Genomic DNA, 19,722 nt, shown 5'->3' with positions numbered 1-19,722 from the left:
TTTCAAAATATGCCATTTTGAAAATTAACAAAATAACCATTTTATTATATCAACATGAGACTAATATACCAAGACTGATATGTCACATGCTGTTTATGACCTTGTTGTCTCTGAGTGCCAAAATATCCAACATGGAGCTATGTTTCTTTTCCACAGTGGCTCTCACTATGTAGTGGTAATGTTGACGGTAGGGTAAGGAGATGTAAAAACTGAGTTATGTTTATCCAACATCACAATACAAAGAAGTAAAGGATTTGTACCACAGATCAGTACAAATTAAACACTGGTAGAGAAAAGCAACATGTGAAACTGAAAGTCCAAATTAAACATAATATTATCTAACATCTGGTCCTAACAAATACATTACGCTGTATAATAATAAAAACATATTATCTAACATCTGGTCCTAACAGATACATGTATAATAATTTGAAAAGGCTCACCAGTATGTCATATATCTGTGTTTAATTTGTTTAAAATTAGTTATACTTTTATTTTGAATACTGCACTGTTGGGTAGGGCTTGCAAGTTTAGCATTTCACTGTACTTGTGCATGTGACAAATTAAACTTGAAAATTGAAACTAATTACGTACTGTATGTTCCAGAGAGAGACATCTCTTGTCTCCTCCCTCTCACCAAAACACAAACTGTACACAGTGCTCAGTACCAACACAAATCCTTTACTGTTTCCTTAGGTAACTAGGACATGGTTCACAGAGGACTAAAATGTTGAAATATATAGTGTATATGATATGTATAATATGATATTTGATACAGAGCCCTAGTTACCCTCAGATTATTACAATACCCTATTTATTATTACAAATCAGCTTTTCTAATCATGAACATTGCTTGCTAAGAGAACTTCACTGAGTGCTAATGATGCCAATTCTTTCTAACATTGTAGATCCACAGCATCCATTCTCTTTGCAGGTCTACACTCATTGGAAGAATATGGACCACAGACACTGATGATGGAAGTATGAAGCATGACGGTAAGTCAAAGAAAGTGAGATGTCATCAATGTGTCCCATTGTGTGCTGTTGCTTGGTGCTGTGCCTTGGCCCTGGTCTGGGATTGTTGCTGGTTCTGGGCCCTGGCCCTGTCCTGGCCGAGGTCCCTGAGCTTTCTCTGCCAGTCTGACGGTCTATCCTGACAGGGTCTCTTCACAAGCGGCCCACCCTCCTCCTCACCATCCTCCTGCAGCTGGGCTGCACAGTGCTTCCTGGTGCGTGACTGAAATGTCCTCATCATGTCATTGATCTCTCTCAGACGCTGTGGGATACAGTTGGGATACAACGATTAGCAACACACATGACTAGATGTGTACTGTGTATTTACGATGACCAGGCCTTTTGCTTTTCACAGTTATTAAAGTTAAAATATGTGTAATGTTAGTTAGGCTTCAGACAGGAAGTATAGAAGAGGGTCAGTTAGGGAACCGTTAGCAGGGTTAGAGAGGTATGTCCAACCTCTGACCTTTGAGGGGCTTCTGCTGATGTAGTAGAGGAACCCAGTGCGGGGGGAGGAGTGAGTGCTGGGCTTGTGGGGAGAGATGTAGAGGGAATGGTGGTTTGAGGGGCGGAGTCTGCGCAAGGATCCAATACACTGGCAGGGGTATGGCGAAAGGGGAGGGGTTTCAACCTGTGCATGGAAAAATAATCAGAATGTCGTCAGAATCTCTGGACAGTGATGAAAGCACTGGTCCTAGGAACAATGCACTGTATCTGTACAAGGACTGCTCTTACTTCTATCAACCTGTAAGTACCAATGATGTTATACCTCAGTTTGGACATATCTGAGACCACTGGTAAAGTGTTTCCTACGTATTGTGTATGACGACTACTGACTCCATTAGGTAGTATATGAAAATGTCCCCTCACCCCGGCTATGGTCAGAGAGCTGGAGTTGTAGCGCAGGGCAAAGTCTTTCATCTGTTTGACATAGACGGTGTTGTAGAAATAGATGAGGTGTCTTCTCTCCCCCTGGTCCTGTCTACAGGGAGCTCTGGGTCCTGTAGGATGGGTGGGAGGGCTCTGGTATGTAAGCAAGCTACTGCTGGGGTCTACATCAACTGGAAAACAGAGCAGCATCACATTCAAAAATCATTCTTCATTAAATCATTTGTTAATTCATGCATGTTATGATGCAAACATATCCATGTGAATGTATGTCTTTTTCTATTTGTCTAACTGTTTTTTCTGTTGGATCTTCCAGGAGAGTTTTGTGAGGTCTTGGTGTTTCTCCCTGAGATCAGAACACTTCTGAATACCTGACAGGAGGACAATACAGACTTTATCAACTACACAATAACAAACAAGCTGGATTTAACTCACTTACACACACAAAAGCAAGCAAAACATCTATCTCCTTACACAGTTCCTTGCTTGAGGCTGAGTCTTGTAGCACTGCATGATGAGCTTGAAGGGCATGTCAACATTGGTTACCTGCACAAGCAACACACAGCATAAACATGGAAATTAAGGTATTATAATACATTATTATCATCAATACACAGCTGAAGAAGTATAGAAGGCTGAATGCCTTGCTGTCGATCACCCAAGTCATAAAACCATCTGCATTAAGGAAGTATAGCAAAAAGTCTAGAGGAAAAGCAAATAGTGCTACCTTGGCCATGACATAGATGGCACACATGAGTATTTGGTCCAGGTGTCGGTCTAGCATGAGGTCAGTGCAGTGGACCAAGGAGTGTTCAACGCAGGTCCAGATCTTCAGCCGCAGCGCCTCACAGATGTCCAGTTTAACACAGATGTCCCTCAGACGCATGCTCACCAGGTGGTAGACCTGAGACAGAGGGAAGGAGTATGGCCTTTGTCTTGTGGATCTTGTAACTAAATATCTAGGCTCATAGCATTCAGGCCAGCTCAGGTATGTAGAAATCTGTGAGTAAAGCCTACCTTGCGGAGGAACAGTGAGATTCCTCCCTTACTCTGAGGTCTGTGTGTGACTGGGTTCTGGGGCTGCTGGGTAGAGGTGCTGGAGACTTGCTGTGGAGGAATGGGCTGACCCACAACACTGAGGGTAAATGTGATGCCTCCCCGGTCATTGGCAATGCCTGGGTGTGGAAGAGGTTTAATTGAACAAATAGCACTGATTGTTGTGATATGTAAACAAGGTATATAACATGTTTATTACAAGATGTATTACATTATGTCAGTATTCTATTAGGGTTGTCATTTCTATGGTCATATTGGGTTTCATCTGAGGGAAAGTCTTTACCTCGAACCGGTATGGTGACTGACTGGCCATTGTTGGTGGTGACAGTGGCTGATGCCATGGTGACTACAGTCTGTCTAGTAACAATGACAGAGGAGGACTGGGATGGGCTGACTGGTGTGGTAGGGCAAGCGGCCATCTTTGAGCCAGCAGGGGGTGAGCTGTAGCGTTCATGGTGGGTAATCGGAGGGTTCAGGTCATTTCCATGGATCCCATTCACAAGGCTTGGGGTCAATTGTGAAGGGGTGGGAGGGATCTTGGCCATCTTGTCTGTGTCCTCTGAGTATTGGGGGAGCATCACCTGGAACACACAGAACCATCTGTTACCTCAAGTTTGGGATCATTTTGTTTCCTCTTTTTAATGGAACGACAGCCGCCATGCTGCCATATTAGACCAACTTGTTTCGAGTGCGCCAGCGGTGTTGCTCTATATATTTTGACAGGGTGCACTGTGTATTTTGCCCAGTTCACAAATAGGTGAATTTGAACCGTTGCCCGCTGACCTGATGGTATGCAGGCAGCTGTCCCTGTCCCTTAGCAGCTCTGATCTGGTCCCAGAGTGGTGAGTCTCTCCTCCAGGCCAGACTCTCCAGGACCTGCTCCTCTATATGGGTCAGATGCCTGACCACACCCGGCAGCAAGCCCTCCTCAGCCCGCAGCACCAGCTCTATCACCTGGCACACACCACACACAGTAGAGGGTTAAACAGCACCTAAACAGATCACTAAGATTACAGTAGACATGTTTGAACCCAGGACGTCTGTATGCCCCAAGACTGTGTAAGCCCTCTGAGCCCAAGCCTAGGCATTAGCTTGAGGAGCTAACACAATGCTTCAGTTTTCAGGTAAGGTTACTTATCACGTAAAACCACCTCCTTTACACAAAACCTATGATGTTACAGTACAGTATGACATGTACTGCAGGTGTTTTGTGTAGATGTTACCTTGTAGAAGTCGTATGGCGCCAGGCTAAAGATGTCAATGACCAGGGGGAAGCTGCCTGGTGGCTGATGGGAGAAGATGACCATCTCCAGACAACAGGCCACTAGAGAGCGCTGGAACAGATCATGCTCCAGAATGCCCTGCCAAGAAACAAGTCATCAAGGACAACCTCTATACTATACATGTCTGTACATGTCTATACAACAGTGCCCCCAGAGGGAATTGTAAAGTGAATGCTTAATGACACTAAACAGTGCAGTTCCAGTCATACACAGCAGAGGGCAAAGGACTCACTGAAAGGTCTTTGGCTCCCAGCCTCTTCCTCTCCTGATTGATGACAGCCTCTAGAACCCTGTAGTACAAAGCCTCTGTCTGGCTGGAGAACTTCACTCCTCTCTCTACAAACAACAGGAAGTTACTGAAAAGTGCACATTAATGTCAATATATCAACACATGCATACACACAGACACACACACACCTCTGTCTAGGCTGCGGTTCTCTTCCCATGGTTCCTGGTAGTGCTGGATGAAGGTGTGGAGCATGTCTCTCAGTCTAGTGGAGATGACCTCACTAGGGTTTCTGGCACAGAACCTAAATAAAATACACCTTAAAGAACCATACAGCCACTTTTCCACCCCCATAGACTACTGATAGATATTGCCCACCCATAGGTATGGATAAGCTTATCTTCCCCCAAATCATAATCTTCTCCATAATGGGAAGAATGTGTAACATAGTAAAAAAAACATGTATTTTCTTACTCTTCTACAAACTTAACACTGACCATAGATCACGGTGTACTCTATCATAGGCTACAGGCCCAAATACATTTCCCCTGCGGCACATTACAGTCTACTACAGTTACGTATGAGGCCCACATAGGCACATGCCCACCATAGCTGACCTGAATGTTCTAGCCAGACTGTCACTGGGTACATGTCTCTGGGTTGCCATGACGACCTCCAGCCGCTCACAGCACCTCCGCTGGTAGAGTGTAGCTCCGTGTCAGTCAGTGGAGTAGCAGTGGACACCTGTACATAATGCATACACCAGGCAGAGGTTTGAAAACCCTTTAGAGCGGTACATGAGACCGTATAAATAGGATCATCATTATATTTCCTTGCATGAGAAACATGTGAAACAACGGTTTAAATTTACAACACGAACCACACAGTAATGATACTAAGTCATCTCAGAGATAATTGGGCCCAAAAGGCTTGTGTACTGTATTTAGAGTCAGGTTAATGTGTGTGTGTGTGTGTGTGTGTGTGTGTGTGTGTGTGTGTGTGTGTGTGTGTGTGTGTGTGTGTGTGTGTGTGTGTGTGTGTGTGTGTGTGTGTGTGTGTGTGTGTGTGTGTGTGTGTGTGTGTGTGTGTGTGTGTGTGTAGGGAGGGGGCTGGCCTTCAGCTATGAGATGACAACAATGATGAACTGCAAAAATACGATATTTCCTGTTGAAGAGAAATATTCATATTTAGCGTTTTTGAATCTGTTTCTCTGTTTGTCTAGCAGTTCTACAGTTCTGCTGTGGAAGGATTCAGAGAGAGAGAGAGAGACTTCACCATTATTAAATAAATCAAAACAGGAACATTTTACATTTGGTTAGAAATAAATAAGGAAATAATCTCAACAGATAAAAAATTTGTCCTGTGTGCTACCTACACTCTTAGAAAAAATGTGCTATATAACTTTAAAGGGTACTTCGGATATCCCCATAGGAGAACCCTTTGAGGAACCATTTTGGTTCAAGGTAGAACCCTTTTGGGTTCCATGTAGGACCCTTTCCAGACCCAAAAAGGGTTCTCTTATGGAGACAGCCGTAGAACCGTTTGGAATCTTTATTTCTAAGAGTGTACAGTACTGTATATCCCTCCACTAGGATCCCCATACTTTAATAAAGACAGCTTCTCCATCCTAGAGGGGGAGATCATCATTTCCAGACCCAGGGAAATGTTCTATTCTGTGGAGACCTAAACGCCTGAACTGAACAAGAACCTGACACAGGGTTACAAAAACCTACCTGGAGGTGGCAGCATTCCCTCCCCAATATGCCCAACAACTACGACAAAACAACCAACAAAAACGGGTCACAACTCCTGCAGCTCTGTCGCACGCTGGGTCTGTACATAGTCAATGGTGGGCTTCAAGGGGACTCCTATGGTAGGTACACATACAGCTCATGTCTTGGCAGCAGTACTGTAAACAACTTTATCACCGACCTCAACCCAGTGTCTCTCAGAGCGTTCACAGTCAGCCCACTGACACCCCACCTATACAAATTGATGGAATGCGGTGTTGGGGGAAAACATGTACACAAACAACGTGTGCAAGTATGCTGTTAATATTGGCCCAAAAAATGGAGCTCCACCCTCTTCAACATTTACACCAACAAATTGACGAGGGCTCAGTCTGAAGCACCCGGCCTCACCCTACTAGACTCTGAAGTCAAATGTTTGCTGTTAGCAGATGATCTGGTGCTTCTGTCCCCAACTAAGCAGCACCTAGGTCTTCTGCAGATTCTGTCAGACTTGGGCCCTGACAGTTAATCTCAGTAAAACAAAAATAATGGTGTTCCAAAAAAGGTCCCGTTTCCAGCACCACAAATACAAATTCCACCTAGACACTGTTGCCCTAGATCACACAAAACAATATACCTACCTTGACCTAAACATCAGCACCACAGAAGCCCTCTATGGTTGTGAGGTCTGGGGTCCACTCACAAACCAAGAACTCACAAACCCCAAATTGACTCTATGCAGAATTATGAAAAAACATCCTCAATGTAAAATGTAAAACTGCAAATAATGCATGCAGAGCAGAATTAGGACGATCCCAGCTATTTATCAAAATCCAGAAAAGAGCAATTAAATTCCACAAGCACCTAAAAGGAAGCGATTCTCAAACCTTCCATAACAAAGCCCTCACCTACAGAGAGATGAACCTGAAGAAGAGTCCCCTCAGCCAGCGGGTACTGGGACTCTGTTCACAACAGGACAGCAACACAATTAGACCTAACCAAATCATGAGAAAACAAAAAGATAATTACTTGACACATTGGAAAGAATCAACAAAAAAACTGAGCAAACTGTAATGTTATTTGGCCCTAAACAGAGAATACACAGTAGCAGAATACCTGAACACTGTGACTGACCCAATACTAAGAAAAGCTTTGACTATGTACAGACTCAGTGAGCATGGCCTTGCTATCGAAAGGTCACCATCGGCAGACCTGACTCTCAAGAGAAGACAGGCTATGTGCACACTGCCCACTTAATGAGATGGAAACCTAGCTGCACTTCCTAACCTCCTGCCAAATGTTAGACCATATTAGAGACACATACAGCGCATTCAAAAAGTATTCATACCCCTTGACTTATTCCACATTTTGATGTGTTACAGCCTGAATCCAAAATGGATTGTCATGACTTCCGCCGAAGTTGGTGCCTCTCCTTGTTCGGGCGGCGTTCGGTGATCGTCGTCACCGTCTTTCTAGCTGCAACCGATCTACGTTTCTTTTTCCATTTGTTTTGTCTTGATTGTACACACCTGGTTCCCATTACGTTATAATTTATTCCCTATTTAACCCTCTAGTTCCCACATGGTTTTGTGCGTGTTTGTTCTTTGTTTAGTTTTCAAGACTACTGTGAGCGGGTGTGTTTTCCCTGTGTGGAAATTTTGTTGTTTCTTTTCGAGTAAAGTACGTCTTTTACTCAGTTCTGTGTCCTGCGCCTGACTCCGTCCTACCGCTGCACATTGACACATGACATGGATTAAATTGATTTCCACACAATACCCAATAATGAAAGCATGTTTTTAGAAATGTTTGCTAATTTATTGAAAATCAAATACAGAAATATCTAATTTACATAAGTATTCACACACCTGAGTCAATACATGTTAGAATCACCTTTGGCAGCGATTACGGTCTTTCTGGGTAAATCTCTAAGAGCTTTCCACACCTGGATTGTACAACATTTGCACATTATTATTAAAAGCTCTGTCAAGTTGGTTGATCATGGCTAGACAGCCATCTTCATGTCTTGCCAAAGAATTTCAAAATTTTAATTAGGCCACATTTAATGTCTTCTTGGTAAGCAACTCCAGTGTATATTTGGCTTTTTGTTTTATGTTATTTTCCTGCTGAGAGGTGAATTTGTCTCTCAGTGTCTGGTGGAAAGCAGACTGAATCAGATTTTCCTTTAGGATTTTGCTTGTGCTTAACGGCAGGTAGCCTAGTGGTTAGAGCGTTGGGCCAGTACCCGAAATGTAGCTAGATCGAATCCCTGAGCTGACAAGGTAAAAATCTGTCATTTTGCCCCTGAACAAGGCCGTCAATATAAATATTTTTTTTTAACTGGCTTGCCTGGTTAAATAAAAAAATGAACTATATTCTGTTTCTTTTTACTCTACAAAACTCCCTAGTCCTTGCCGATGACAAGCATACCCATAACATGATGCACCCACCACCATGCTTGAAAATATGAAGAGTGGTACTCAGTGATGTGTTCTGCTGGATTTTCCCCAAACATAATACTTTGTATTCAGGACATAAAGTTAATTTCTTTGCCACGTTTTGCAGTTTTACTTTAGTGCCATGCTGCAAACTGGATGTATGTTTTGGATTTTTTTTTTCTGTACAGGCTTTCTTCTTTTCACTCTGTCCTTTAGGTTAGTATTATAGAGTAACTACAATGTTGTTGATCCATCCTCAGTTTTCTCCTATCACAGCCATTAAACTCAGTAACTGTTTTGATGTCACCATTGGCCTCATTGTTAAATTCTTGAGCAGTTTCATTCCTCTCCTGCAACTGAGCTAGGAGGGACGCCTGTATCTTTGTAGTGACTGGGTGTATTGATACACGATCCAAAGTGTAATTAATAACCATGCTCAAAGGGATATTCAATGTCTGCTTTTTTTATTTGACCCATTTACCAATAGGTGCCCTTCTTTGCATTGGAAAACCTCCCTGTTCTTTGTGGTTCAATCTCTGTTTGAAATTCACTGCTTGACTGAGGGACCTTACAGATAATTGTACAATATGTGTCGGTTACAGAGATAAGGTAGTCATTCAAAAGGTAGTCGTTCATGTTAAACACTATTATTGCACACAGAGTCTATGTAACTTATTATGTGACTTGTTCAGCACATTTTTACTCCTGAACTTATTTAGGCTTGACATAACAAAGAGGTTGAATACTTATTGACTCAAGACATTTCAGCTCTTCATTTTTAATTAATTTGTAAACATTTCTAAAAACATAATTCCACTTTGACATTATGGGTATTGTGTGTTGGCCAGTGACACAACATCTCAATTTATTCCAAATAAAAATTCAGGCTGTCAAGCAACAAAATGCGGAAAAAGTCAAGGGGTGTGAATACTTTCTGAAGGCACTATATATCCCTCAGATTACAGACCCACAAAGAATTTGAAAACCAATCCAATCTCCCATATCTATTAGGTGAAATACAACAGTGTGCCACAACAGCAAGATTTGTGACCTGTTGCCACAAGAAAAGGGCAACCTGTGGAGCACAAACACCATTGTAAATATATTATATTTATCTGCTTATTTATATTACCTTTCATACTTCAACTACTTGCACATTGTTACACTGTACATAGCCAGCAATATAACATTTCTATATTCTTTTAAAACTTTAGTAATGTTTACTGTTAATAATTGTTTATTTCCCTTTCCTTTTTGTTTGTCCATTTCACTTGCTTAGGCAATGTAAACATGTTTCCCATGCCAATAATCACATTTGAATTGATTTGAAATAGAGAGAAAAAGAGAGATTGTGCTGATTCAATGGTAACTCAGTCTCCTCTCCACAGCGATAATCATTTGCACGTGTTCTCCATTTCTCTACCATGCCAAGTTACTATCACAGACTGTGTGAATGTGTGATGCACAGACGCTGCCTGGGGTAGAGGATCTGTCTCTCTGAGTGTGTGAAAATGTTTTATATATAAACCAGATGTCAGTAAGTGGGGAGGTGGATGCTGATTCCGAACATGTTGTGTACTATATCTGAGGACTAATTCAAGTTATAGTAAGTCAGTGAGATACGCTGGGTGTGGTTATTGGGAAGGTATTTGAGGATGATGCTAGCAATGATTGTCGTTATGGGTTGCAGGTGATAATCAGTTTTACTTTGTCACTAAGGAGTACCACTTTGGGTAGAGACCAACACAGAGAGACAGAGAGGGAGCGAGTGAGAGCAACAGAGAGGTAGAGAGAGAGAGAAAGAGCAACAGAGAGAGAGAAACAGAGGGCTACAAGCTAAGCTGTAAGGTTATACCAGGTGAAGTTCTCGATATTCTGACGTGACTGTAAATTACAGCCAGAGCCAGGCTGAGGCTGGACAGGCCAATGTTGAACCACATCAATTCCTGTGTTCTGTCAGAGTCAAACCTGTACACTACGTTCCTGTTCCTGTGTTCTGTCAGAGTCAAACCTGTACACTACGTTCCTGTTCCTGTGTTCTGTCAGAATCAAACCTGTACACTACGTTCCTGTTCCTGTGTTCTGTCAGAGTCAAACCTGTACACTACGTTCCTGTGTTCTGTCAGAGTCAAACCTGTAGACTACGTTCCTGTTCCTGTGTTCTGTCAGAGTCAAACCTGTACACTACGTTCCTGTGTTCTGTCAGAGTCAAACCTGTACACTACGTTCCTGTTCCTGTGTTCTGTCAGAGTCAAACCTGTACACTACGTTCCTGTTCCTGTGTTCTGTCAGAGTCAAACCTGTAGACTACGTTCCTGTTCCTGTGTTCTGTCAGAGTCAAACCTGTACACTACGTTCCTGTGTTCTGTCAGAGTCAAACCTGTACACTACGTTCCTGTTCCTGTGTTCTGTCAGAGTCAAACCTGTACACTACGTTCCTGTTCCTGTGTTCTGTCAGAGTCAAACCTGTACACTACGTTCCTGTTCCTGTGTTCTGTCAGAGTCAAACCTGTACACTACGTTCCTGTTCCTGTGTTCTGTCAGAGTCAAACCTGTACACTACGTTCCTGTTCCTGTGTTCTGTCAGAATCAAACCTGTACACTACGTTCCTGTTCCTGTGTTCTGTCAGAGTCAAACCTGTACACTACGTTCCTGTTCCTGTGTTCTGTCAGAGTCAAACCTGTACACTACGTTCCTGTTCCTGTGTTCTGTCAGAGTCAAACCTGTACACTACGTTCCTGTTCCTGTGTTCTGTCAGAGTCAAACCTGTACACTACGTTCCTGTTCCTGTGTTCTGTCAGAGTCAAACCTGTACACTACGTTCCTGTTCCTGTGTTCTGTCAGAGTCAAACCTGTACACTACGTTCCTGTTCCTGTGTTCTGTCAGAGTCAAACCTGTACACTACGTTCCTGTTCCTGTGTTCTGTCAGAGTCAAACCTGTACACTACGTTCCTGTTCCTGTGTTCTGTCAGAGTCAAACCTGTACACTACGTTCCTGTTCCTGTGTTCTGTCAGAGTCAAACCTGTACACTACGTTCCTGTTCCTGTGTTCTGTCAGAGTCAAACCTGTACACTACGTTCCTGTTCCTGTGTTCTGTCAGAGTCAAACCTGTACACTACGTTCCTGTTCCTGTGTTCTGTCAGAGTCAAACCTGTACACTACGTTCCTGTTCCTGTGTTCTGTCAGAGTCAAACCTGTACACTACGTTCCTGTTCCTGTGTTCTGTCAGAGTCAAACCTGTACACTACGTTCCTGTTCCTGTGTTCTGTCAGAGTCAAACCTGTACACTACGTTCCTGTTCCTGTGTTCTGTCAGAGTCAAACCTGTACACTACGTTCCTGTTCCTGTGTTCTGTCAGAGTCAAACCTGTACACTACGTTCCTGTTCCTGTGTTCTGTCAGAGTCAAACCTGTACACTACGTTCCTGTTCCTGTGTTCTGTCAGAGTCAAACCTGTACACTATGTTCCTGTTCCTGTGTTCTGTCAGAGTCAAACCTGTACACTACGTTCCTGTTCCTGTGTTCTGTCAGAATCAAACCTGTACACTACGTTCCTGTTCCTGTGTTCTGTCAGAGTCAAACCTGTACACTACGTTCCTGTTCCTGTGTTCTGTCAGAGTCAAACCTGTACACTACGTTCCTGTTCCTGTGTTCTGTCAGAGTCAAACCTGTACACTACGTTCCTGTTCCTGTGTTCTGTCAGAGTCAAACCTGTACACTACGTTCCTGTTCCTGTGTTCTGTCAGAGTCAAACCTGTACACTACGTTCCTGTTCCTGTGTTCTGTCAGAGTCAAACCTGTACACTACGTTCCTGTTCCTGTGTTCTGTCAGAGTCAAACCTGTACACTACGTTCCTGTTCCTGTGTTCTGTCAGAGTCAAACCTGTACACTACGTTCCTGTTCCTGTGTTCTGTCAGAGTCAAACCTGTACACTACGTTCCTGTTCCTGTGTTCTGTCAGAGTCAAACCTGTACACTACGTTCCTGTTCCTGTGTTCTGTCAGAGTCAAACCTGTACACTACGTTCCTGTTCCTGTGTTCTGTCAGAGTCAAACCTGTACACTACGTTCCTGTTCCTGTGTTCTGTCAGAGTCAAACCTGTACACTACGTTCCTGTTCCTGTGTTCTGTCAGAGTCAAACCTGTACACTACGTTCCTGTTCCTGTGTTCTGTCAGAGTCAAACCTGTACACTACGTTCCTGTTCCTGTGTTCTGTCAGAATCAAACCTGTACACTACGTTCCTGTGTTCTGTCAGAGTCAAACCTGTACACTACGTTCCTGTGTTCTGTCAGAATCAAACCTGTACACTACGTTCCTGTTCCTGTGTTCTGTCAGAGTCAAACCTGTACACTACGTTCCTGTGTTCTGTCAGAGTCAAACCTGTACACTACGTTCCTGTTCCTGTGTTCTGTCAGAATCAAACCTGTACACTACGTTCCTGTTCCTGTGTTCTGTCAGAGTCAAACCTGTACACTACGTTCCTGTGTTCTGTCAGAGTCAAACCTGTACACTACGTTCCTGTTCCTGTGTTCTGTCAGAGTCAAACCTGTACACTACGTTCCTGTTCCTGTGTTCTGTCAGAGTCAAACCTGTACACTACGTTCCTGTTCCTGTGTTCTGTCAGAGTCAAACCTGTACACTACGTTCCTGTTCCTGTGTTCTGTCAGAGTCAAACCTGTACACTACGTTCCTGTTCCTGTGTTCTGTCAGAGTCAAACCTGTACACTACGTTCCTGTTCCTGTGTTCTGTCAGAGTCAAACCTGTACACTACGTTCCTGTTCCTGTGTTCTGTCAGAGTCAAACCTGTACACTACGTTCCTGTTCCTGTGTTCTGTCAGAGTCAAACCTGTACACTACGTTCCTGTTCCTGTGTTCTGTCAGAGTCAAACCTGTACACTACGTTCCTGTTCCTGTGTTCTGTCAGAGTCAAACCTGTACACTACGTTCCTGTTCCTGTGTTCTGTCAGAGTCAAACCTGTACACTACGTTCCTGTTCCTGTGTTCTGTCAGAGTCAAACCTGTACACTACGTTCCTGTTCCTGTGTTCTGTCAGAGTCAAACCTGTACACTACGTTCCTGTTCCTGTGTTCTGTCAGAGTCAAACCTGTACACTACGTTCCTGTTCCTGTGTTCTGTCAGAGTCAAACCTGTACACTATGTTCCTGTTCCTGTGTTCTGTCAGAATCAAACCTGTACACTACGTTCCTGTTCCTGTGTTCTGTCAGAGTCAAACCTGTACACTACGTTCCTGTTCCTGTGTTCTGTCAGAGTCAAACCTGTACACTACGTTCCTGTTCCTGTGTTCTGTCAGAGTCAAACCTGTACACTACGTTCCTGTTCCTGTGTTCTGTCAGAGTCAAACCTGTACACTACGTTCCTGTTCCTGTGTTCTGTCAGAGTCAAACCTGTACACTACGTTCCTGTTCCTGTGTTCTGTCAGAGTCAAACCTGTACACTACGTTCCTGTTCCTGTGTTCTGTCAGAGTCAAACCTGTACACTACGTTCCTGTTCCTGTGTTCTGTCAGAGTCAAACCTGTACACTACGTTCCTGTTCCTGTGTTCTGTCAGAGTCAAACCTGTACACTACGTTCCTGTGTTCTGTCAGAGTCAAACCTGTACACTACGTTCCTGTTCCTGTGTTCTGTCAGAGTCAAACCTGCACACTACGTTCCTGTTCCTGTGTTCTGTCAGAGTCAAACCTGTACACTACGTTCCTGTTCCTGTGTTCTGTCAGAATCAAACCTGTACACTACGTTCCTGTTCCTGTGTTCTGTCAGAGTCAAACCTGTACACTACGTTCCTGTGTTCTGTCAGAGTCAAACCTGCACACTACGTTCCTGTTCCTGTGTTCTGTCAGAGTCAAACCTGTACACTACGTTCCTGTTCCTGTGTTCTGTCAGAATCAAACCTGTACACTACGTTCCTGTTCCTGTGTTCTGTCAGAGTCAAACCTGTACACTACGTTCCTGTTCCTGTGTTCTGTCAGAATCAAACCTGTACACTACGTTCCTGTTCCTGTGTTCTGTCAGAGTCAAACCTGTACACTACGTTCCTGTTCCTGTGTTCTGTCAGAGTCAAACCTGTACACTACGTTCCTGTTCCTGTGTTCTGTCAGAGTCAAACCTGTACACTACGTTCCTGTTCCTGTGTTCTGTCAGAGTCAAACCTGTACACTACGTTCCTGTTCCTGTGTTCTGTCAGAGTCAAACCTGTACACTACGTTCCTGTGTTCTGTCAGAGTCAAACCTGTACACTACGTTCCTGTTCCTGTGTTCTGTCAGAGTCAAACCTGCACACTACGTTCCTGTTCCTGTGTTCTGTCAGAGTCAAACCTGTACACTACGTTCCTGTTCCTGTGTTCTGTCAGAATCAAACCTGTACACTACGTTCCTGTTCCTGTGTTCTGTCAGAGTCAAACCTGTACACTACGTTCCTGTGTTCTGTCAGAGTCAAACCTGCACACTACGTTCCTGTTCCTGTGTTCTGTCAGAGTCAAACCTGTACACTACGTTCCTGTTCCTGTGTTCTGTCAGAATCAAACCTGTACACTACGTTCCTGTTCCTGTGTTCTGTCAGAGTCAAACCTGTACACTACGTTCCTGTTCCTGTGTTCTGTCAGAATCAAACCTGTACACTACGTTCCTGTTCCTGTGTTCTGTCAGAGTCAAACCTGTACACTACGTTCCTGTTCCTGTGTTCTGTCAGAGTCAAACCTGTACACTACGTTCCTGTTCCTGTGTTCTGTCAGAGTCAAACCTGTACACTACGTTCCTGTTCCTGTGTTCTGTCAGAATCAAACCTGTACACTACGTTCCTGTTCCTGTGTTCTGTCAGAGTCAAACCTGTACACTACGTTCCTGTTCCTGTGTTCTGTCAGAGTCAAACCTGTACACTACGTTCCTGTTCCTGTGTTCTGTCAGAGTCAAACCTGTACACTACGTTCCTGTTCCTGTGTTCTGTCAGAGTCAAACCTGTACACTACGTTCCTGTTCCTGTGTTCTGTCAGAGTCAAACCTGTACACTACGTTCCTGTTCCTGTGTTCTGTCAGAGTCAAACCTGTACACTACGTTCCTGTTCCTGTGTTCTGTCAGAGTCAAACCTGTACACTACGTTCCTGTTCCTGTGTTCTGTCAGAGTCAAACCTGTACACTACGTTCCTGTTCCTGTGTTCTGTCAGAGTCAAACCTGTACACTACGTTCCTGTTCCTGTGTTCTGTCAGAGTCAAACCTGTACACTACGTTCCTGTTCCTGTGTTCTGTCAGAGTCAAACCTGTACACTACGTTCCTGTTCCTGTGTTCTGTCAGAGTCAAACCTGTACACTACGTTCCTGTTCCTGTGTTCTGTCAGAGTCAAACCTGTACACTACGTTCCTGTTCCTGTGTTCTGTCAGAGTCAAACCTGTACACTACGTTCCTGTTCCTATGTTCTGTCAGAGTCAAACCTGTACACTACGTTCCTGTTCCTGTGTTCTGTCAGAGTCAAACCTGTACACTACGTTCCTGTGTTCTGTCAGAATCAAACCTGTACACTACGTTCCTGTTCCTGTGTTCTGTCAGAGTCAAACCTGTACACTACGTTCCTGTTCCTGTGTTCTGTCAGAGTCAAACCTGTACACTACGTTCCTGTTCCTGTGTTCTGTCAGAGTCAAACCTGTACACTACGTTCCTGTTCCTGTGTTCTGTCAGAGTCAAACCTGTACACTACGTTCCTGTTCCTGTGTTCTGTCAGAGTCAAACCTGTACACTACGTTCCTGTTCCTGTGTTCTGTCAGAGTCAAACCTGTACACTACGTTCCTGTTCCTGTGTTCTGTCAGAGTCAAACCTGTACACTACGTTCCTGTTCCTGTGTTCTGTCAGAATCAAACCTGTACACTACGTTCCTGTTCCTGTGTTCTGTCAGAGTCAAACCTGTACACTACGTTCCTGTTCCTGTGTTCTGTCAGAGTCAAACCTGTACACTACGTTCCTGTTCCTGTGTTCTGTCAGAGTCAAACCTGTACACTACGTTCCTGTTCCTGTGTTCTGTCAGAGTCAAACCTGTACACTACGTTCCTGTTCCTGTGTTCTGTCAGAGTCAAACCTGTACACTACGTTCCTGTTCCTGTGTTCTGTCAGAATCAAACCTGTACACTACGTTCCTGTGTTCTGTCAGAGTCAAACCTGTACACTACGTTCCTGTGTTCTGTCAGAATCAAACCTGTACACTACGTTCCTGTTCCTGTGTTCTGTCAGAGTCAAACCTGTACACTACGTTCCTGTGTTCTGTCAGAGTCAAACCTGTACACTACGTTCCTGTTCCTGTGTTCTGTCAGAATCAAACCTGTACACTACGTTCCTGTTCCTGTGTTCTGTCAGAGTCAAACCTGTACACTACGTTCCTGTGTTCTGTCAGAGTCAAACCTGTACACTACGTTCCTGTTCCTGTGTTCTGTCAGAGTCAAACCTGTACACTACGTTCCTGTTCCTGTGTTCTGTCAGAGTCAAACCTGTACACTACGTTCCTGTTCCTGTGTTCTGTCAGAGTCAAACCTGTACACTACGTTCCTGTTCCTGTGTTCTGTCAGAGTCAAACCTGTACACTACGTTCCTGTTCCTGTGTTCTGTCAGAGTCAAACCTGTACACTACGTTCCTGTTCCTGTGTTCTGTCAGAGTCAAACCTGTACACTACGTTCCTGTTCCTGTGTTCTGTCAGAGTCAAACCTGTACACTACGTTCCTGTTCCTGTGTTCTGTCAGAGTCAAACCTGTACACTACGTTCCTGTTCCTGTGTTCTGTCAGAGTCAAACCTGTACACTACGTTCCTGTTCCTGTGTTCTGTCAGAGTCAAACCTGTACACTACGTTCCTGTTCCTGTGTTCTGTCAGAGTCAAACCTGTACACTACGTTCCTGTTCCTGTGTTCTGTCAGAGTCAAACCTGTACACTACGTTCCTGTTCCTGTGTTCTGTCAGAGTCAAACCTGTACACTACGTTCCTGTTCCTGTGTTCTGTCAGAGTCAAACCTGTACACTATGTTCCTGTTCCTGTGTTCTGTCAGAATCAAACCTGTACACTACGTTCCTGTTCCTGTGTTCTGTCAGAGTCAAACCTGTACACTACGTTCCTGTTCCTGTGTTCTGTCAGAGTCAAACCTGTACACTACGTTCCTGTTCCTGTGTTCTGTCAGAGTCAAACCTGTACACTACGTTCCTGTTCCTGTGTTCTGTCAGAGTCAAACCTGTACACTACGTTCCTGTTCCTGTGTTCTGTCAGAGTCAAACCTGTACACTACGTTCCTGTTCCTGTGTTCTGTCAGAGTCAAACCTGTACACTACGTTCCTGTTCCTGTGTTCTGTCAGAATCAAACCTGTACACTACGTTCCTGTTCCTGTGTTCTGTCAGAGTCAAACCTGTACACTACGTTCCTGTTCCTGTGTTCTGTCAGAATCAAACCTGTACACTACGTTCCTGTTCCTGTGTTCTGTCAGAGTCAAACCTGTACACTACGTTCCTGTTCCTGTGTTCTGTCAGAGTCAAACCTGTACACTACGTTCCTGTTCCTGGGCACTGTCACACAGTACACCGCTGTCACACAGTACACCGCTGTCACACAGTACACCGCTGTCACACAGTACACCGCTGTCACACAGTACACCACTGTCACACAGTACACCACTGTCACACAGTACACCACGAACACTGAATCTAATAATACCTTCCATTCATTCCCTACGAGCAACCTTACTGTTCCAACCCCAGACACTGGCCAACAGGCCTGGGTTCAAATACTATTTGAAATCTTTTAAACACTTTAGCTGGGCTTGATTGAGCTTGCTTTGCACAATTGAACCAATAGAATAGCCGTATAAGTGCAAACCCTGCTCATATGGCATTACAGGCTTGTTCTAAAGCAAATGCAAAAAGTATTTGAAAGATTTCAGATAGCATTTGAATCCAGGTCTGCTGGCCAACCTATCCCTCTCTCACTCTGCAGTATTGGGACGAAGCCTTGGTTGGCTTGGCTCTACTCCATCCACTACCAGGAAAATGGATTTAGCTCACCTCCCACTGAGTCAATTCAACCTTCCTATCTGTTCTGTGTAAGTTGATGGTTATAGTAAGGCTTTAACTCTCACTGTAACATCCCTCCTGAGAGCAAGCCAGTCATAAGGGAGAGGTAGCTACTATGAGCTATGTGCTCGGTACTAATATTACTATGCATATGCTCTCACCCATGTGGGCTACACACCGGATGTGGGCTAGTGGCCCACCAACTGACAACGTGTGTCACCAGCTGCCAACTCCTTCAGAATCAGTTTATATCATCTTACCCACCACCACGCCTCTCTCTGTTCCCATGTTGGCTCTCTGTCACACTGCAATATCTTTAGAACTGACTGACTGCAGCGTCAGTGACAACCTCCAGAATACTTTTACTTTCTACAGTCATTTTGGGGCACACACATCATTCAAAATACATATACAACTGAAGTGTTTTGCATCCATTTCAGAGAAATGGAACAGAAAATGTTGCATTTTATCTTGGAAATCTAACAACTCCTACCAGCCACAAATCATACATGATCATCATCCATAATAACGTTCTCTTCCCGTCAGTTAGACACACATCAACCCAGGACAAACAACATCCTGTGACATGTTATTTCCTGTTGTGTTACAGAGACAAAGAGAGACAAAAGAGCTGCAGTGATGCAACAAGCTACTTACAGAGGCTCGTGAGAAGGATCTGATTCTGTTTTGTAGAGGCTTGGAGACACACGGCCTCTCTGCTTCTCTCTCTGTGGGGCTAGCCAGGCTGAACAGCTGTGGGTGAGCATCAGAGCAGCACAGAGCAGTGAGCACCACTATAAGTGTACAGGCAGGCAGCAGCAGGCTGCAGTGCACTGAGACAGAGAGGAAGCTGAAGCTCTGGCTCAGCCCATTGGCTCACAGCTCACAACAGACAAGCCCCAACTTGTCATCTGCAATGGGTTGCTATGATAAGAGGCCTGAGGGCTGAGACTCACAGAGCAACAAGCGCCCCCTGGGGTGGAGTAGGAACATAATAGGGCATAAAGGAAGCAGTAGAATAGCAGTACATTA

The 19,722-nt window shown here is 44.2% G+C and overlaps 1 protein-coding gene across 1 annotated transcript; it reads right to left on the bottom strand.

Annotated features, from left to right (window-relative positions):
• Positions 1–106: 106 nt before the first annotated feature.
• Positions 107–19,485, bottom strand: LOC120025129 (retinoblastoma-like protein 2). The gene is made up of 14 exons (XM_038969569.1): positions 19,348–19,485; positions 5,085–5,211; positions 4,659–4,771; positions 4,474–4,577; positions 4,182–4,319; positions 3,742–3,912; positions 3,242–3,539; positions 2,920–3,077; positions 2,630–2,806; positions 2,377–2,448; positions 2,195–2,273; positions 1,885–2,075; positions 1,481–1,645; positions 107–1,276 (listed from the first exon to the last, which is right to left on the bottom strand). Exons 2-14 carry the CDS (start codon positions 5,132–5,134, stop codon positions 1,022–1,024), a joined length of 1,971 nt encoding a protein of 656 aa, XP_038825497.1. The 5' UTR covers positions 5,135–5,211; positions 19,348–19,485; the 3' UTR covers positions 107–1,021.
• Positions 19,486–19,722: the final 237 nt, after the last annotated feature.

The sequence above is a fragment of the Salvelinus namaycush genome, chromosome 30 (assembly GCF_016432855.1).
Source record: "Salvelinus namaycush isolate Seneca chromosome 30, SaNama_1.0, whole genome shotgun sequence".
NCBI lineage: Eukaryota > Metazoa > Chordata > Actinopteri > Salmoniformes > Salmonidae > Salvelinus > Salvelinus namaycush.
Note: the sequence above shows the minus strand (reverse complement) of the source record. Positions and strands in the feature narration are given on the sequence as shown.

Bases quoted from the DNA above. Each gene is read 5' to 3' on its own strand.
- LOC120025129 (XM_038969569.1), bottom strand. From the start codon at position 5,134: ATGGCAACCCAGAGACATGTACCCAGTGACAGTCTGGCTAGAACATTC. The intron at 3,540-3,741 runs GTCAGCGGGCAA...TGTGTGTTCCAG, and splicing joins AGCTGCCTGCATACCATCAG to GTGATGCTCCCCCAATACTC. The intron at 2,274-2,376 runs GTAAGGAGATAG...TCCTCCTGTCAG, and splicing joins AGCCTCAAGCAAGGAACTGT to GTATTCAGAAGTGTTCTGAT.